This window comes from Eutrema salsugineum, unplaced genomic scaffold, assembly GCF_000478725.1.
Source record: "Eutrema salsugineum unplaced genomic scaffold, Eutsalg1_0 scaffold_10, whole genome shotgun sequence".
NCBI classification, from domain to species: Eukaryota; Viridiplantae; Streptophyta; class Magnoliopsida; order Brassicales; family Brassicaceae; genus Eutrema; species Eutrema salsugineum.
Window position 1 is genome coordinate 8590310 of NW_006256908.1, and position 16241 is coordinate 8606550.

At 34.9% G+C, this 16241-nt stretch overlaps 5 protein-coding genes across 8 annotated transcripts; 2 read left to right on the forward strand and 3 right to left on the reverse strand.

The window, feature by feature from the left end:
- Positions 1-970: 970 nt before the first annotated feature.
- On the reverse strand, positions 971-3187 carry LOC18027660. The gene is made up of 5 exons (XM_006410736.2): positions 3063-3187; positions 2173-2435; positions 1857-2068; positions 1506-1773; positions 971-1434 (listed from the first exon to the last, which is right to left on the reverse strand). Exons 1-5 carry the CDS (start codon positions 3103-3105, stop codon positions 1129-1131), a joined length of 1092 nt encoding a protein of 363 aa, XP_006410799.1. The 5' UTR covers positions 3106-3187; the 3' UTR covers positions 971-1128.
- Positions 3188-4728: 1541 nt separating this feature from the next.
- LOC18027661 lies at positions 4729-5171 on the forward strand. Its single transcript, XM_006410737.2, has one exon. The coding sequence runs from the start codon at positions 4749-4751 to the stop codon at positions 5091-5093; it is 345 nt and encodes a 114-aa protein (XP_006410800.1). The 5' UTR covers positions 4729-4748; the 3' UTR covers positions 5094-5171.
- A 990-nt stretch (positions 5172-6161) lies between these two features.
- Positions 6162-7246, reverse strand: LOC18027662 (protein YIPF5 homolog). The gene has a single exon (XM_006410738.2). The coding sequence runs from the start codon at positions 7110-7112 to the stop codon at positions 6345-6347; it is 768 nt and encodes a 255-aa protein (XP_006410801.1). The 5' UTR covers positions 7113-7246; the 3' UTR covers positions 6162-6344.
- Positions 7247-7524: 278 nt separating this feature from the next.
- LOC18027663 (CAAX prenyl protease 2) lies at positions 7525-9727 on the forward strand. 3 transcript variants are annotated; one of them, XM_024148017.1, is made up of 9 exons: positions 7525-7802; positions 8207-8266; positions 8382-8469; positions 8545-8588; positions 8782-8893; positions 8984-9055; positions 9139-9201; positions 9293-9370; positions 9464-9727. In XM_024148017.1, exons 1-9 carry the CDS (start codon positions 7593-7595, stop codon positions 9616-9618), a joined length of 882 nt encoding a protein of 293 aa, XP_024003785.1. In that variant the 5' UTR covers positions 7525-7592; the 3' UTR covers positions 9619-9727. The 3 variants fall into 3 exon arrangements, with proteins under 3 accessions (XP_024003785.1, XP_024003786.1, XP_006410802.1); XM_024148018.1 differs by having other exon boundaries at positions 8551-8588; XM_006410739.2 differs by having other exon boundaries at positions 8382-8588.
- A 922-nt stretch (positions 9728-10649) lies between these two features.
- Positions 10650-12011, reverse strand: LOC18027664 (protein LITTLE ZIPPER 4). 2 transcript variants are annotated; one of them, XR_002896540.1, is made up of 2 exons: positions 11901-12011; positions 10650-11089 (listed from the first exon to the last, which is right to left on the reverse strand). XR_002896540.1 is itself a non-coding variant. In XM_024148193.1 (2 exons), the coding sequence occupies exon 2, from the start codon at positions 11059-11061 to the stop codon at positions 10846-10848; it is 216 nt and encodes a 71-aa protein (XP_024003961.1). In that variant the 5' UTR covers positions 11062-11086; positions 11901-11980; the 3' UTR covers positions 10650-10845. The 2 variants fall into 2 exon arrangements, 1 of the variants encoding a protein (XP_024003961.1); XM_024148193.1 differs by having other exon boundaries at positions 10650-11086; positions 11901-11980.
- Positions 12012-16241: the final 4230 nt, after the last annotated feature.

Genomic DNA, 16241 nt, shown 5'->3' on the forward strand with positions numbered 1-16241 from the left:
TTAAGGAAATTTTTAGTTATCTAAATTAATATATATATATATATATTAAAAAAAAAATTTGGGAGTGTTTTAAACAAACACTAAAAGTGTTTCTATTTTAATATAATAGATTTGACGAAAAAAAAAAATCATTTCGACACTGATGTTAAGAAAACTGATGTAAAAGTGAATTTTATAAGTATGTATTTTGTACAGAAAAATTCTAAGTTTTGACAAAAAAAAAAAAAAAAAACAAAACTACAACCAAATTGAAGTACGCTTCTTATTTTGTCGTCAATTGAAATACGCTCTTACCATGATAATTTGTTGCGAATTAGGAGATGTCCAAAACAAAATTTTGTTGTGAAATAGGAATACAAAATTTGAAAACAAAAAAATCCGACCTGCCGGAATCGAACCAGCGACCTAAAAGATTACAGCAACTACTACATTCTTCCGTTCTACCAACTGAGCTAAGGTCGGATGTTGATATTGTTGCTTACTATTATAAAAATATCATTAATTATGGGCTTATTTAAAAATTTATTCTGGCCCTTTAATGGTAAAAACAAAAGTTAAGAGATTGGACCTAAGATCAGTTGGTAGACCAAACACTAGTGGCTTCAGAAACGTGGTTGTTCAAACTTCAGAGTTTAGACATAAGAAACTGAAACTCATTTTTAATAATAATAAAAAGTATCAAATTTTAAAGACTATGTATCTACAACAACCAAACTCCTTTTCTTTTTCTTTCTTCTTTCTATGAATAAAAATATTCGCACAAGTTTAAGATCTAACTGAAATTAATAGTCCATAGAATTATATTATTTTTCTAATCTTTGCCTGCTTTTGCTTACCAAATGAATATGACTTCTTTCATAATTTGTCAAAGTAAAAGAAGAAGAAAGAGTATTATAGGCTTACATAGATAAACTATAATTAAGACTAATATTGGGTGATATATAGTATTATATGATGGATGCAGAGAAACTTTTCAATAGCTACCAAAACTCTTACCAATCACCCACGATATACATTAGTAAAAGATCTTTAAAAAAATCAGAAATATTCATGAATCTCTCTGATCGTTTCAAAGTACTTAATATCGATCATGTCACATAACAAAATTAGCCAATCTTTTATGAGATTTCAATTCTTGACTTCATTGTTGGCTAAGAATGTCTTAACGATGTTATCAACCATACCTGGAGCAAGCGGGAACATATGCCCTGCTCCAGGAATCTCATGGTAATGAATCCATGGCAGCTTCTTTGCAATGTATCGTTGCAGAGTCACAGGGACAAGAGCGTCATCATCTCCCTGCCACAAGTGCACCGATCCCTCGTTGTTCGGGAACAAGTTCTCGAGTTCCATTGGATCAAATTCCCATTTTCCAAATCCAACAATCATGTCACGGATCACGGTCTCGAATGTTCCTTGCTGCCTTACTTGTGCCTGAAGTAATGATTTGATTTGATGAATGCAAATAGGTGTGAATAAGAAGAAGTGATTATTATTAAATATACCTCATGTGTCCTCCGAGAAGCACCAAGCTTAAACAAGATCTCTTTGTCTGCTTTAGACAAGGAACCGAGATTACGGGTCACAACACTTGAACCAGGGAACCACTTCTGAGAGTTCCACCAATGAGCAAGCCAAGGAGCATAGTGTGCAACACGAACCGCCCAATGGTCATTTATCTCTTGTTGGTTATAAGCTTCTTTTGAGATGTCTGATGGAAAGTTCTTCCACCAGTAGTTCACCACTGGAGCCACAAGCGTTACTCCAGCTAACCTAAAAAAAACAGACACATCACAAACAGAGAGACATTCACAAATATCAAAAAATCATTCCTTTCAATAACTATGACATGATACCTGTGAGGAATGTATTTAAGGCATGCCCATGTCGCTTGTCCTCCCATAGAGTACCCGATGATATAGAATTTAGATCCTAGACTCAACTGATCAGCAAGCTCTTCTATGTCCAAAGCCAAGCTCTTGGGAGTACGGTTTGGGTTTGGATCACTCTCTCCATAACCAGGTCTATCAAATGAAACCATATACACACCTAGTCCTTCCTTTATATCCTACAACATTGATATGATATCAAAAGTTTAAGTCTTTAAAAACTGATTGTAATTAGTAGAGTTTGGCAAAAGATCATCACAATAACATTTAAAGTAAATTATACCGGTGATAGTAGAGTTGCGAAAGCATTATCGTGCCTGCAACTATCAGATCCATGGACAAAGACGATTTTACGGGTAGCTTCATCTCTGGGAACTCCATGCTCTTTGTAAGCCAGATGTCTTCCATCTCTCAGCTTAATTCTCGGTGCTGTGACCAATGGACCACCAAGAGAGCCACATAGCTTTGGAGGAGGAGGCTGGATCGCCTGATAAGTCGATGTAGCTATACAGACAGAGAACACCAACAACAGCTTGTAGAGAACACCTGTGATCAAGATTCAGACAAACACATGTTGTCCTGTCTCTAAAGTGAATCTTCAATGGCAAGAAACACACAAGCTATGAAATTTCTCAAAGACCAGATTCACTTAAGAACCCACTCATGGCCACTTAAAAACATTCCTCAAACAAATATTCTATGAATATAAATCTTATATATGTCTATGGGTAAATGGTTAGTCAAATTATGAACATGTTACAAGTTTCCACATGTTGATGAAACTAGTATCAAACTAAAATGAAAAATCCATCAAATCCACATAATTTGAAGGACCCACAGAAAAAAAGTTCTAAGAGTATTCATCGTTAGATTGATTTGGTTGACGAAAATTACACTTAATAACGAAATTTCCAGATAAAGTATATAACGTGATTCAAAACCATCATTAAATGCATCGTCTAATTGTCAACAATCTAATCAAATATTTCAGCTCGCTTGTACCAATTCTGGAACTTTTTCTTGTGTTCTTTCCGACTCTTCGATCTATTTTGAACAGAAATTCAAGATTACAAAAAAAATTCTGGAATCTTTCTCTACGATTGTTGCCATACTTTTTTACATCGATTTTATTTTCTGAGTGCTAAAACAGAATGGAAGAGGGAAAGATCAAACCTGAGGAGCGGGAGCTCGCGGAATCTGTCGATCCAGTAGCCATTGCCAAGAGAGAGGAGCAGAGAGAGAAAGAAGCAAGAGAGAGAGAGAGAGAGAGAGAGAGAGAGAGAGAGAGAGAGAGAGAGAGAGAGAGAGAGAGAAAGAAGTAGCTGGAAGTGAGAAGAGAGGTTGGTCTAATTAACGCAGGTTACTTTGCAAAATTGGTCGTTTCTTGTTTGTTTGGTTAATCACTCAATAATCCACTGTAGTAGGAATGAGATGTGAATATGCTTCATCCACGTAATCAGTTGATTAATAATAATACACAATTATAGAAAGAAAGAAAAAGTTACTATCACGCAACCCACAAACTTTGCAAAATACTAGAAAGTTAGACCCGAAAAACAAACTGAAAAGGTGGAAAAAGGGGAGATTATTAAAGTTGACCAAAAAAAAATTAAAGTTGATCAAAGTTAGCAAACAAAAACATGTAATGTATATATTTTGGTAGGTACATTTAGTGATCAAATATGTCTAACATTGAGTGGATGGCAGTGTTTGTATGTTTGTACTTTGTAGTTTGTAGGATATACTTACAAAAACTGGCTCCATATGACTATATGCATTATATAGGTTTCAGTGTATGAGTTGGTAACTTGTGATTTCTAATTTTTTATTTTTTGTAAAAATAACTGTACGTATTATGAGGTGTGTATTTCTACCAAAAAAAGTCAAATTGTATACATATTTTAGGTTTTACATGTGTGATACTCGCCGTGACAGATTTTATGATAGAAAAGATTCAAAACTAATTAACAAAGATATACTATATTTATATTTGATACATGGTAGGTGTACCTTCTCCTCAATAAAACCTTTTATAGTAATACAAAATAAATTATCTTTCGACAATGATGTCGTCGTACCATATATTTATAAGGTTTATCATCATGTGTAAATCACTAGTGTTGTGTTTTTTCGAATACAATCAAATTAATTTTTTGGACAACAACTACTAACCAGTGGAATCAGATTATTGAAAAAGTGTTTAGTGGTTCAAGTTATAAGCCAAAGATGGTCTTGACTTGATATGTTGTATCCAATGAATTGTTTAGAGGAGACCGGAAAGTCGGGAATAAACTATACTGTATGTGTTTATCATAGTCGACTTGTTTATCTTTGAAATTTGAATCTCGAAATATAAAAAACGAGGTCACATTATTGAAGATATATAACTTGGGAGCAACATCTTCAATATAGTATTTATAGAATTCACGTTGAGGAATATGTATTTTGGTCGCGTTAGTCTTATCTAACATAAGGTTAATGTTCATTTGACAATTAAATTGATAAAACTAAAAGAAAATATTATTTGCTCGTAACATATTTGAAAATAGCTATTTTATCAAATGTCAGGTTGCTCATTAAAATACATATAGCGACTGTTGCACGGGAAACGTGCAATGTAGTTATAATACAACAGTGAACTTGTCGTTTGCGTAGAAAGTCTTAAAAATTGAGATTTTTCTTTTTCTTTTTAGGAATCTCCTAAAGAAAATTCTCCAAAGACTTAAAAATTCCCAACAAAAGATAGTTGTAGATTCGTTGAGGACCGTTCCACTAACCCATCTTCTCTTCTAATCACCTCTACAAATAGACATTAAACCACAACGAACCCCAAAACCAGAAACTAATCGGAAAATCAACATGACACGTCGTGCAAGTTATATTAACATAGGAACAGAAGATAAGAAGCAAGAAGCAAACGAACCTAAACACGATGGTGAGGGAGGTAGTGAAGAACCCGGCGAGGAGGATGACCTGTTCGAGATAAACCTGGATGCCGTGAATGATACGACGTCGTCTCCGCCGTCGTATGATTGGCAGAGATTCCCGGCGAGGACAGGCAGCGTTTTACTGGCGAACTGTCTGTTACCAGCTGCTGACATCTCTTGTGCCGTGCCTGCAACGTCAAGGGCTTGGAGTGATTTGGTTTCGTTTAGAATGTTTCTCTATGTTGAAAATATAGGGATTGAGAGTAAAGAAGCTTAATTATTTTTGAATAAGAATATACTGATGATATTTATCTTGTAGTACTTAGAATTGTATTTGTTAGGAGAGTTTATGGATCCTGGATATGGGTTTATATATATTTACTTAAAATCATTTGTCTTACGTCCTGATAACAACAAATGAGATCAAACAATTCGTGTATTTGCTAAACGCGGAAAAGGGAACTGATGAAGAACATTCACGCTAAACCTATATCCTGTTACAAAGACATGAGACTGTGATTAGGGAAATAGTATGTGAGGTCCGTTACCAAGTCCATTACGACGTCTAAGTTCGTCACATCCGCAATTCCTTCATAGATGAGTATGACTCTTCTCACGATGTTCTCGTTGGATCGAAATATAGAACATGTAATTGACTCAACAAAATTCTTGTTGGTACAAAATTGATCTCACGTACTCGTAAAAGGGTTTGCGAAACTCGATCTTTAAGAGGAAAAGGTAAACAAAAGTATCACTACTCACTCATGTTTTTCTCCATCCTCCAAAACTCAGTGAATTGGCAGGGGACAAGCAACAATCATTTGAAGTAGTTGATTAAAACAAACTGTCCACAGGAGAACAAGAGCAACAACAAGACTTGTCCGAATTCTCCTGTTGTGGCAGTAGTAGACTATACTGAAGCCAAAAGTCCTTCTCCCAAACTTCTCTATATACAAAGAACAAAACCGAGGACCCGTAGATACTAATCATAATATTTCATTCGACTACGCCTTAGTTCCAAACCAGCCAAAATGCTAAACCAACTCATATCTTTTTATTCCTAACAGTGTCAAAGCATTCGTATTGGGGCCTAAATGTATAATCAAAGCAATATATAAGCACAGCTTTATATTACTTCCTCTCCGGAAAGCAAATGGCAGAAGAAAAACGACATGAAGCTTATAAGCTCTTCTCAACACACTTGCATGAGCATTCGGATACTCTCACAAATCTAATTTCAAGAATCAAAAGACTGTTTCTGTCTAAGAGAAAGACACATATTTGATGAATTGTGTAAAAGTATATAATTCTTAAGTAAAAACCTCGAAAACTTCCAAGTGAAAGATACAAACATTGAATCAAATTTCTTAAACATGTTTTCTACTAGTTAACCAAAAAAAATAGCCTTTACACATTGCTCTGCTATTCCCACCCAATTCAACCTCACACCAAAGATCTTAAGTTTCTATAGCATCGGAAAGATTCACAAACTATCAATTCTCCGTAAAGCATAACAGTAAGAGGAAATTCAAAATATAACGAGAAGAGAGAAGAGAGTATAGATCAAGAAACAAGCGTACGAGATCAAGCCACGATGTTCTTCTCCACCGTCGGCGAGAGATACAACCAATGTGGAGCAAGCCCTTGTGGACCACAACACGAACACCGCCGCAAGCACGAACCGAACCGGCCCTGCCCCTTGCGGCACGAACAATGACACCGCCGATAAAACCACCACCGGAAGAAGACAGTATCCAACCAAGCTCGTACACGTATGGAGATTAAGGTTCCCGTTTCGACCCGCAAGCATGTTGAAGACGGCGTAGAGGAAGATAGAGGAGACGACGATCCATCCGAGTATGACACCGAACTGGATCTTCCCGGCGAGTAGCTGAAACAGGCAAAGCGCTAGGTATAGAAAGATCGGGCCAGATAGATCTGAATCCTTGTGAACGGACTGATTGATTCGGAAAGGATTGAGAATCGATCTAGTCTTCTTCCAGATTTGATCTGGATGGATTCCGAGCTCGTCAAGCAAAGGCTCCTCGTCTTCGAACGAAGCTGAGCCTCCGCCAAAAGATGAGGACGAGGACATTGTGCCGCCGAAAGGTCCGGCCGGCGTCGCGGAGGACGCGGCTGCGGATCCGATGTCGAACGACATGAAAGGGATTGCGGAAGTGGAGGGACGAGGCGGCTGAAACGGCGCCGCCGGGAATCGTCGTTGCTGGACATTAGCACCGGCTGAAGATCCGCCGGAGGGGAAGACCACAGGTGGAACTGCGAAGTCCTTCGTCATCTTCAAACTGTTTCCCGAATTGAGATCCCAGAATCAGCAAAGGATTACAAAATTAGGGTTCAGGTTTAGATCAATGAGAGAAAATTTCACGTTCGTGACGTTTCAGAGAATTTCCCCTTTTTCCTTTTATTTTCCTTGATAGTGAAAAGCGTACATACAGCGAAGAAGAAGAAGAAGGCGTCTGAGGGCATTTTCGTCAATCTATCTATTAACATCTTAATATATGACGAAATTCTATGCGCTAATCTTCTTCGCCATTGGCATGTTGACGTATATCACCCATTGTAAATTACTATAGTATCCTCCTTATAAGCTTAAGTAGAAATATTTAAAGGCCCAATGGGTCTCACCCGGCCCAATAACTATCGACAAACGTGGCACGACATTTATTGGCTGAAGACTCCTTCGCCAAGAAGACCGCCGGAGTAAGAATTCAATCAGTGAAGAAAAGCCGGCGACTTCCACATTTTGCCGGTGAATATGGCCGTCGATGACGAGGGTATCTCGACGCTGGTCGCGGTGGCTTCCTGCGTCGCTATGGCACTATTCTACGTCTTGATCCTTTACGCTCCCACCGTGATTGTCCGTCTTCCGTCGGCTTCTTCCTTCTCTGAATTCATGATCCGGCGATTCATTTGCGCTGCCGTATCTACCGTCGCGTCTCTCGTCTTCACAGCTTTCATACTCCCTGTAAGCTTCTGTTAGTCGCATCCTCGATTTGAAGTTAACTCACCGTTGAATTAGGCCAAATCTACAAGAAGCTAATTACAGTTTGTATCGGCTCTTGTACGAGTTCATCATAGTGATCCTTCTCACTGGAATCACTTTCTTTCGTATTTAAGATGCATTTGGTAATATTCTTCTGAGTCAACTTTGATTTAGTGAATGGTAACATATCACTTAATGAAACTCAAACAAAAGTGCAGAACTTTTTATGTTTGTGTAGCTTTGCTCAGAGTTGAGTTTGTTTTACTACTTGTAGAATGCCGTAATATCTGTAATTTATTTGTCAGTTAGAATGTTAGTACTATGCAACACTAGTTACAAGAATCGCTGAAACCTCTCGTCATTTTTGTTTGATCGAAAAATGTCAGATAAAAAGCTGGGAGGCCTCTCTTATACTTGGAGTTTATGGCATAAGGAAAGATCATCTGGTAAGTTCTTTTAATTCGGGTTAGGAATCACCATGATTGGTCTTCTGACTAGAAAATGCAGTTTCCTTGATACACCATCAAATTAAAAATGATGATGTTTTGTGATATGTAACAGTGGCAAGGAGTGGTGTATCCTCTTCTACTGACCTCGCTCATTTATTCCGGATCCTTGGTCTCCAAGCTGTTATTACTCCTGGAATCATGTAAGGAAAATGGAGGAGGATGTAGCTTCTTTAATTACATCATAGGCTTTGTCCAAACAACCCCTTCTTTGGTAGTGACAGGTGCTTCTAATGTTTCCGTGTGGCGCAATTTTGTCGTGGTAATAAACTGCTCACTATCTCTTTTCAATTATGTATCGAAACTGCATAAGACCTGACTTGCATTAATCCGGCAACTAATATGCATCAGTTTGGCTTGTCATGTACCTTCTTTATTCCTATCTCCGTTTTTTTCATAACTACTAAAGCGAACAAATTGTGGTCAATTAGAGCTGGCATTTCTTGTGATTGCAGGCACCATTAACAGAGGAGCTGGTTTTCAGGGCCTGTATGATACCTTTGCTTCTCTGTGCTGGGTTTAAGATCTACAGCGCCATCTTTCTCTGCCCAATCCTCTTTAGCTTGGGTTTGTTTCTTTGCTTCTCTGTTAATGACAGTTTTCAACTCGAGTGAGATGCAAAATGGCTGGATTTGTCTTCTTGTATGTTTTGTGCAGCTCACTTGAACCATTTTAGAGAAATGTACATCAGGCATAACCGCAGCTACCTCAAGGCCTCACTGATTGTTGGTATGCCTCATATGCTTCCCGTAATCATAATAATACTGTTTGTCTCAGAATGTAACTAAGCAGTCCTGAGCTTAACTTGCCAGGTCTTCAGCTTGGCTACACAGTCGTTTTTGGTTCATATGCATCGTTTCTCTACATCAGAACCGGTAAATTTCATGCATTATATAATTACATGTATTAGACCTTCTAATGTTGTCCTTGGTGATGATGTTATCCTGCATTGCGTAATGTTTACAGGACATCTCGCTGCGCCTTTGTTCGCTCATATATTCTGCAATTACATGGGATTGCCTATGTTATACGCACAAGGAAAAGGTATCAAAGAAAATTACATAAGCTTCAAAGTTGTAACAAATTCAAATGCAGAGAAATACGCTAAAGATGTCCTCCTCATGGTTCTTCTCTCAGGTTTGGTGAGTGCAGCTTTCTTAGTCGGTGTGGTCGGATTCGTCTCTCTTCTCTTTCCTTTAACAAAGCCTCTCATGTACAACGATAGAACCAACGATTGCCCGTGTTGGCTTGGTTATTGTTTGTGGGATTCAAATGTGCAATCACATCTATGAATTTTAACAGTTATTCATTCATCAAGTTGTTTTTAACAGATTGTTTAAAAAAAATAAAGAAATAACGGAGTATTAGTTTGGTATTTACGCTTGTAAGTATTGATTTGTGTAATTAGAAAACAAAAGAAAAATCGAAAATTGGATGCAATGCATGGAAATTCTTCAATTGGGCCCTGAAAACGATCAAGCAATACAATGGAATAAGCAATAAAGGAGCAAATCATATACGCAAGCAAAATCTAGGAAAAAGAAAATTATAGTTCGACAACAAATCAAAATAGTTTAGAGTTAAAAAAAAAAACTAATTATCGAGAATTAGGAGGATAATAGAGGCTGCTTTGGTACAGTTGTACAAGTTAAACAAAAAAAAAAAAAAACTAAAATATAGTATCTACATTCAGTACAATTGTTCCCAAGCAGTCATTATTCAATAGGATCTTATTTCATTTCGACTAATTTGCTAGCCTTCAAGTGAAAATAGAGGCTTTGAGATAAACTAGAGCTGTAGGATCTAATAAATACATCCAATAGGATTACAAATCAGATCACGTGATTGAAATTGGTTGTAATTAGTACCTATGTTCTACTCTTACTAAACACTTTTCTTGTATCTTCTTATTGATCAATAGTTCAATACTTATCCACATTTTTAAAAAAAATAAAATTACTGCTTTTTTCCTTATCAATTACATATTACTTTGAAAATGAACCTAGCTGAGCTTATAAATCTCTTAAACGTTAACTGTGACAGAGAAAAAATTATACTATAAACTATGAAGTAGTAAATTTTTTTGTTCTAAAAGAAACAAAGGAAAATGTATAATAATAAAAGGGATGCTGGTTGTTTAAGAGAAGAGCAGAAGGTACAATGTAGTCCCAGAATCCACCAAATCCTAAAGAACCAAACCCCACATGAAAAGGCAAAAAAGAAGATCTAATTAACATATAAATGGAAACAAAAGTAAAATATCCCTGAGAAGATAGGCAGAGAGACACAACGCTTCTGTCCTTTTTGTAGTAAATATATTAGAAGAACCCACAAACTAAAACAAATTTAAAAACAAGAAAACCAATTAATAATACTACCACTAACCACTACTCTTAACTATTTTCTTACATTACACCAAAAAAATAAAAGGATGGGTTCTTCTAATTAAGCAGGGTCATTAAGATTTTTTTTTTCAGTCTACGAAATCCAAATCTTGTCCTACTAAGAGTTTTGTTGAATTAGGATTGTCCGGAGGCAGAGTCAGATGAAGAGAGACTGTTGTTGCTTTCTTGATTTGATCCATTTGGGTTCTTGGTTTTAGAGAGCTTCTGTTTGAGCTCAAAGAGAAGCTGTTGATTCTCTTGATTCAGAATCTGAGCCTTCTTCCTCAATCTTTCGTTCTCTTTTATTATATAACAGTTTTGTATGAACAGCTTCGAGTTTAGCCTCTCCATTTCGATCAACCTTGCTCTGATGATTCTTCTTCAAAAAAAAAAAAAAAAAAAAAATCTGAAATTATGCTAATAGAAAAAAAGGAGAAGATTTGATTTTATAAAGCTCTATGTTATGATTATAGTTGACGTTAAATCATTGCAGCACCACATGGGTTGTGCAGCTTCACACGTTTAATGTGGAATTACAATAAGCAAAAATCATGACCGCATTTATTTCGTTTTCAACCAAAAATGTCAATTTTTCTTTTAATAAAAAACCAAATGATCAAACAGAGGAGCAATCATGCTCTTTTTGGTTGCGAGGATAGAAAAAAAGAAGAAGATAAAGCCACCACAAACAATGGAAACAAAAATAAAGTCATGATGATGCAGTAAGAAGTATAATGATGAAATTTGAAAACGAAAATACAAGAAATAAATTCGAAAACCGACCAAAACAGAGCAGGTACGAGCAAAAAAACAGAGCCAATAATCTTTATCGTAAAATTAAAAGAGGAAAACAAGTTTCTGAAACAGAAAAGAAAATGAAAAAGCAAAGCAAATAGGGTTTATTCGGTTGCCTTTGTCTGAAAGAAAAGGATAAAGCTTTAAGTTTTCCCATCAGTTAAAATTTTGTTATAAGAAAAGATATAAAAAAACAAGAAAATAGTTGTTATGTAAATGATATTCACGTTGCTTGTACGTTAGGGGAGACATATCTAGAGACAGAGAAAGAAAAGAAGTGTAGAGAACAGAAGATGAAAACAAAGGAGAGACAAATGGTGCCATTGAAATAAGATGGTATTGAGGATTCAAAGTTTCTAGAAGGCAGAAGTGAGAGATAGAGAGAGAGATAATACCTTTGGGGAAGAGTGGATTCGGGTAAAGAAGAAGTGAAGTGTGTTTGTTATGTTTGTGAGGGAGAGAGATTGTATGGAAGGTAGAGGGACAAAGAGAACAAAATGAAGTTAGTGTGTCTTATATAGAGCCCCAAAAGCTAGAGAGAGAGATAGAGAGAGAAGGGGACATGCCTCTCTCTCCTGACACAACAATCATGCTTTGTGTTGTGTGTTTATGCTTAGATGGCGGCCGAATTCGCAGCTCAATCTTTTGTTTTGCTTTTTTATAATAATAATTATAATAATTTGTGAGGAAAAGGGAGAAAAGATTTGTGTTGCGTCATGTGAATGATGATCGAAAGAGGAGAGCAGAGAGAAAGAAGAAAACTAGAGGGAAAACTTGTGGGAGTTTACTTTCTTTTGCTCTTTTGAAATTTCTTTGTAGTGTTATTTTTTACTTTGTATCCTCACATTTTGGTTTGGTATGACAACTCTCTATTAAACATTTTTATTGTATCATTCACGTTTGCCGTTTTGAAATCATCATAGACCAACAAATTTATAGATGTCATCGCAATATTTCAAATGAGTTGAATCAACTCCTAAGACTCTTACATTATGTATATGGTCTATTATACATCAATTTACTTAACATATAAATCAAGGTCGTCTATTAGGTTATACATGTAGAGCATTCGAACAAATTTTTAGTAAAAACAAAAAAAAATTACGAAAACTTTTGGGATTTGTATATAAAATTGGGGCATATAATAAATAGAAAAAGACTTTCTGATATAAATATACGTTGGATATAAACTTTGCAGATGATTTTCAAATAAGATGACATCTTCATGAAAAAAAAAAAAAAAGGGTATTTTATACTCTAAAGCCAGATTTAATATGTAGACCGGCTTGGGTTAATACTTTAGATAAAAGGAGGGTAATTTTGTGGTAAGGGAAGGGTGAAATTGTAATTAAAGAAGGGTTGAAACGAGCTATGATGAGGAGGAGGAGGAGGGAGGGGCTATAGGCCGTCGTCCCTTAAAAGATTCGCAATGATGGTTGGGGATTGGTTCGAACCATCATCACTCATTATTCACTTTCAATTTCAGTTTGGACCATTTTCATTACTCTCTTTACTCATTTCATTTCCCGGTTTGGTCAATATTGGTTTAGTCAACACTACTCATCATCAGCCATAATCACACATTTTTTTAGGCTGTTTCGTGGTTGGTTTTCTTCATGACCTTTTTTTTCTTTCATCATCCCTAATTTAGATAAAGATTGAAATAAATATTAGAAAAAAGAGAGAGAAATTATGAAGAAAAAAGTTTTAGGACCTCAAAAACTTAATATAAAAAAACTTATGCAAAAAAAAAAAGTCTCTATATGTGTTATGAATGTGCCACAGCGTGAAAAATCATAGTTTACAAGGTGGATATGTTGTTATTTTATGGAGTCTTTCGTCATTTCATCATCTAGCTGCATTAACCATCGTCCCTCATGGACCTCGTTTGGTTGCATAATAATACGAATTATTGCACTTTCACGTTTATAATTACTTTTTCTTTATCAAATCTTGTAAATTTTTTGGGCTTTTGTTATTTTATTCACGGAATACATTTTGGAAGTCTTATTATTGCATGTTTTCTGAACGGTGAATGATTAACTGATGTGTTATTGTCCTCTTTTCTTTTCTTTTTCCTTTTGCGCTAAGCCATTCCAAATAGACAACGGTTTTGAAATTTCAGAACACAAGCTCGAACCCATAATTATTATGTGTGTCTTGAAATGGAACTATAAATAAATAAAAACGGAAATAAAAATTAAATAGTGGTTGCACTACTTGCTTACATCAAAGGCAATGATAATTAATAAGTAGGAAGGTGTCTGTGAGTCATCCATGTTATTGTTAGGGGAATTGGAAATGACATATATGCCCCCAAATGGTTTGGTTCTCTCTTAGAAATAAATCTCCCCGTTTCTTGTGATATAAACAATTATATGATTAGCCTCAATACTACCTCTTCTCCTTGGAAATTTTTTTTTCCTTATGTTTCCTTTCCCTTTTCCCAAATCTTATGTCTTAATAGTTAGGATAATTGTAATGTGGCAAATTTACGGTTTGTGTAATTGCTGATATAAAGAATGGTAATCAAACTTCAACTAATGTTTTTAGGCTCCTTTCGGAATCTTAGTATTTTTACTTCAAATAAAAACACTAAAGTTCCAAATATATTTACAATAAATTTTAAATTAACAATCATTTGGAGCTTTAGAATTTTTTTTTTAAAATGTTAAAATTAAGCGTAACTATTTAACAAAAAGAATTTTGATTAAATATTTTGTCAGTTGCTAATATATAGTCTGCATTTAGACTCAATATAGTGATATAAACAAGTACTCTGAGGAAAAAAAAAAACAATTATTCTTGTATTTTAGTTAAAATATGCTATACTTAATGGTTGTATGTGTAGGACATGAAAATTTATGGTCTATGCTCTGTTAAATCGTGTGAGTATGAAACTATTTCCCACTTTTAATCATTGTAATTTGTCATCATTTCGTCCCTTTAGAACTTTATTTCTTTTTATGTTTTGGGTCTCCATAAGGTATAAAGTGCGTCCATATTGCATTGCATGGAAACATTATCATAACATCTTCTAATTTTTAAACATACAGCGAATAGTTAATAAAGATTTTGTGGGGGTGGAGCACTAATGATATACATGGGTCTGAAGTATATTAATTAAGAGATATAGGGCTCTTTTTGCAGATGAACCGTATCACAAAGATTAAAATATAATACAAATTAATGATGAGAATCATTTATGAACTTTCTATATATAGTTTCGTATGTGATGCTTAAAAACTGAATTCAAATTTTCATCCGATATACGTATACACTTCTGTAGTTTCATTTTTCATATACAATGCCATTGATACAAAATTTGAATGGAAAATTCTTTAAACTGGGAAAAAAAACTCTAGACAATAGTAGTTGACATATTTGCATTGTTTCAGGAATTTTTAGTTCGATTTTCTTTCAAATATTAGATAATACTAATATCCTTGTAACCCTACACAATTTTGTAGTGTTTTGGTTTTATTGAGAACAAAGCCCACATAAAAGTTGTTATGAAGTATGACAATTGATGTCGTGTTTTTTGCATGGCGTTGTGGAACTTGCCATGCAACAGTTTATGCAGAACAATTCTTTTTTATAACCTAAGTCTATTGTTTTTTTTTCGATCAGTATTTACCTCTCCCTCATATAAAACACGAAATAGGTACAATGACTCAATTTTCTTAAAAACAAATTGTTCAACTAAATAAGCTAGTAAGTGTTTAATTAATTATGATAATTTTTTCTTTATAAAGGGCCTAAAGTGTTTAATTTATTCTTAGAATTATTTATTTTTATATTATTTTTCAACGCATTCCGCTTTCGTCCTGCATTTTGGGGTTCCACTTTGTTTTGTTTTGTCTACACATTTTTTCTGTTAGTGATATTTAATTTCATAAAAGGCAAACAAAAGTTATATAAGATGCAGTAAAATAGGAAAATAAATAAATTAAAGAGGAAGCATCGTGTTCACTTTGCTCTCTGGGTGTTACATTATCGTGCAAACTGTATCTTTTTTTTTGTTAAATAACTGTATCTTTATGCACATGCGCTACTTTATGTTAATACATAAACCAATATGTGTAACCATTTTATCTTTATTTCCATATTATGTGGATTCATAATCTTTCATAGATTTGTCCCACATTGAATATTCTTGTCGATTTAAAATCGCTTAGCGAACCGAACGTCATATCAAACTCAAAATGTATATGAACACTAAAATGAAATGAATACTAAGAAACTAGAAAGTATGACAATTACAGAAAAAAAAATATCATCGAAATCTAGAATCTCTAAAACTGAAAACTTCGTAAACATGACAAACGGCTCTAATTCAGTTCATATTTTTCAAAGCGAATAAAACCTTCAACCCCATATAATCTGAATTTACTAATAAGAAATGAAAATTTAAAATTTAAGAGCATAAATAGTTACCGCAGGAGTAAATGAAAGCCTAAGAGAAGGGAGACAAAATGGGTCTTAGGGTAATCACGAATTAGACGTAGGAGTAGCTGCCAGACTCATAATAAACCCCTTCTTCTGTAGCATCCAATGATGACCAAGCCCCTCTAATTATAAAAAGCCCTTTAATTATTCTCTCTCTTTTCTGCTTTTATTTTTTACTAGTGCAATTATCCACTTTTTTTATTAAAACTAACTTTTTCAGCGTATCTTAAATACCATTTACTAAAAATTAGTGGAAAAGGGGGGAAAAAGAAAAAGAAAACGCCCAT

Coding starts and splice junctions, on each gene's coding strand:
- LOC18027660 (XM_006410736.2), bottom strand. CDS start 3,105: ATGGCTACTGGATCGACAGATTCCGCGAGCTCCCGCTCCTCAG. Junction 2,069..2,172: donor TCGCAACTCTACTATCACCG/GTATAATTTACT, acceptor TCAATGTTGTAG/GATATAAAGGAAGGACTAGG. Junction 1,774..1,856: donor CTTAAATACATTCCTCACAG/GTATCATGTCAT, acceptor TGTTTTTTTTAG/GTTAGCTGGAGTAACGCTTG.
- LOC18027661 (XM_006410737.2), top strand. CDS start 4,749: ATGACACGTCGTGCAAGTTATATTAACATAGGAACAGAAGATAAGAAG.
- LOC18027662 (XM_006410738.2), bottom strand. CDS start 7,112: ATGACGAAGGACTTCGCAGTTCCACCTGTGGTCTTCCCCTCCGGCGGA.
- LOC18027663 (XM_006410739.2), top strand. CDS start 7,593: ATGGCCGTCGATGACGAGGGTATCTCGACGCTGGTCGCGGTGGCTTCC. Junction 8,267..8,381: donor GCATAAGGAAAGATCATCTG/GTAAGTTCTTTT, acceptor GATATGTAACAG/TGGCAAGGAGTGGTGTATCC. Junction 8,589..8,781: donor TGTGGCGCAATTTTGTCGTG/GTAATAAACTGC, acceptor TTGTGATTGCAG/GCACCATTAACAGAGGAGCT.
- LOC18027664 (XM_024148193.1), bottom strand. CDS start 11,061: ATGGAGAGGCTAAACTCGAAGCTGTTCATACAAAACTGTTATATAATA.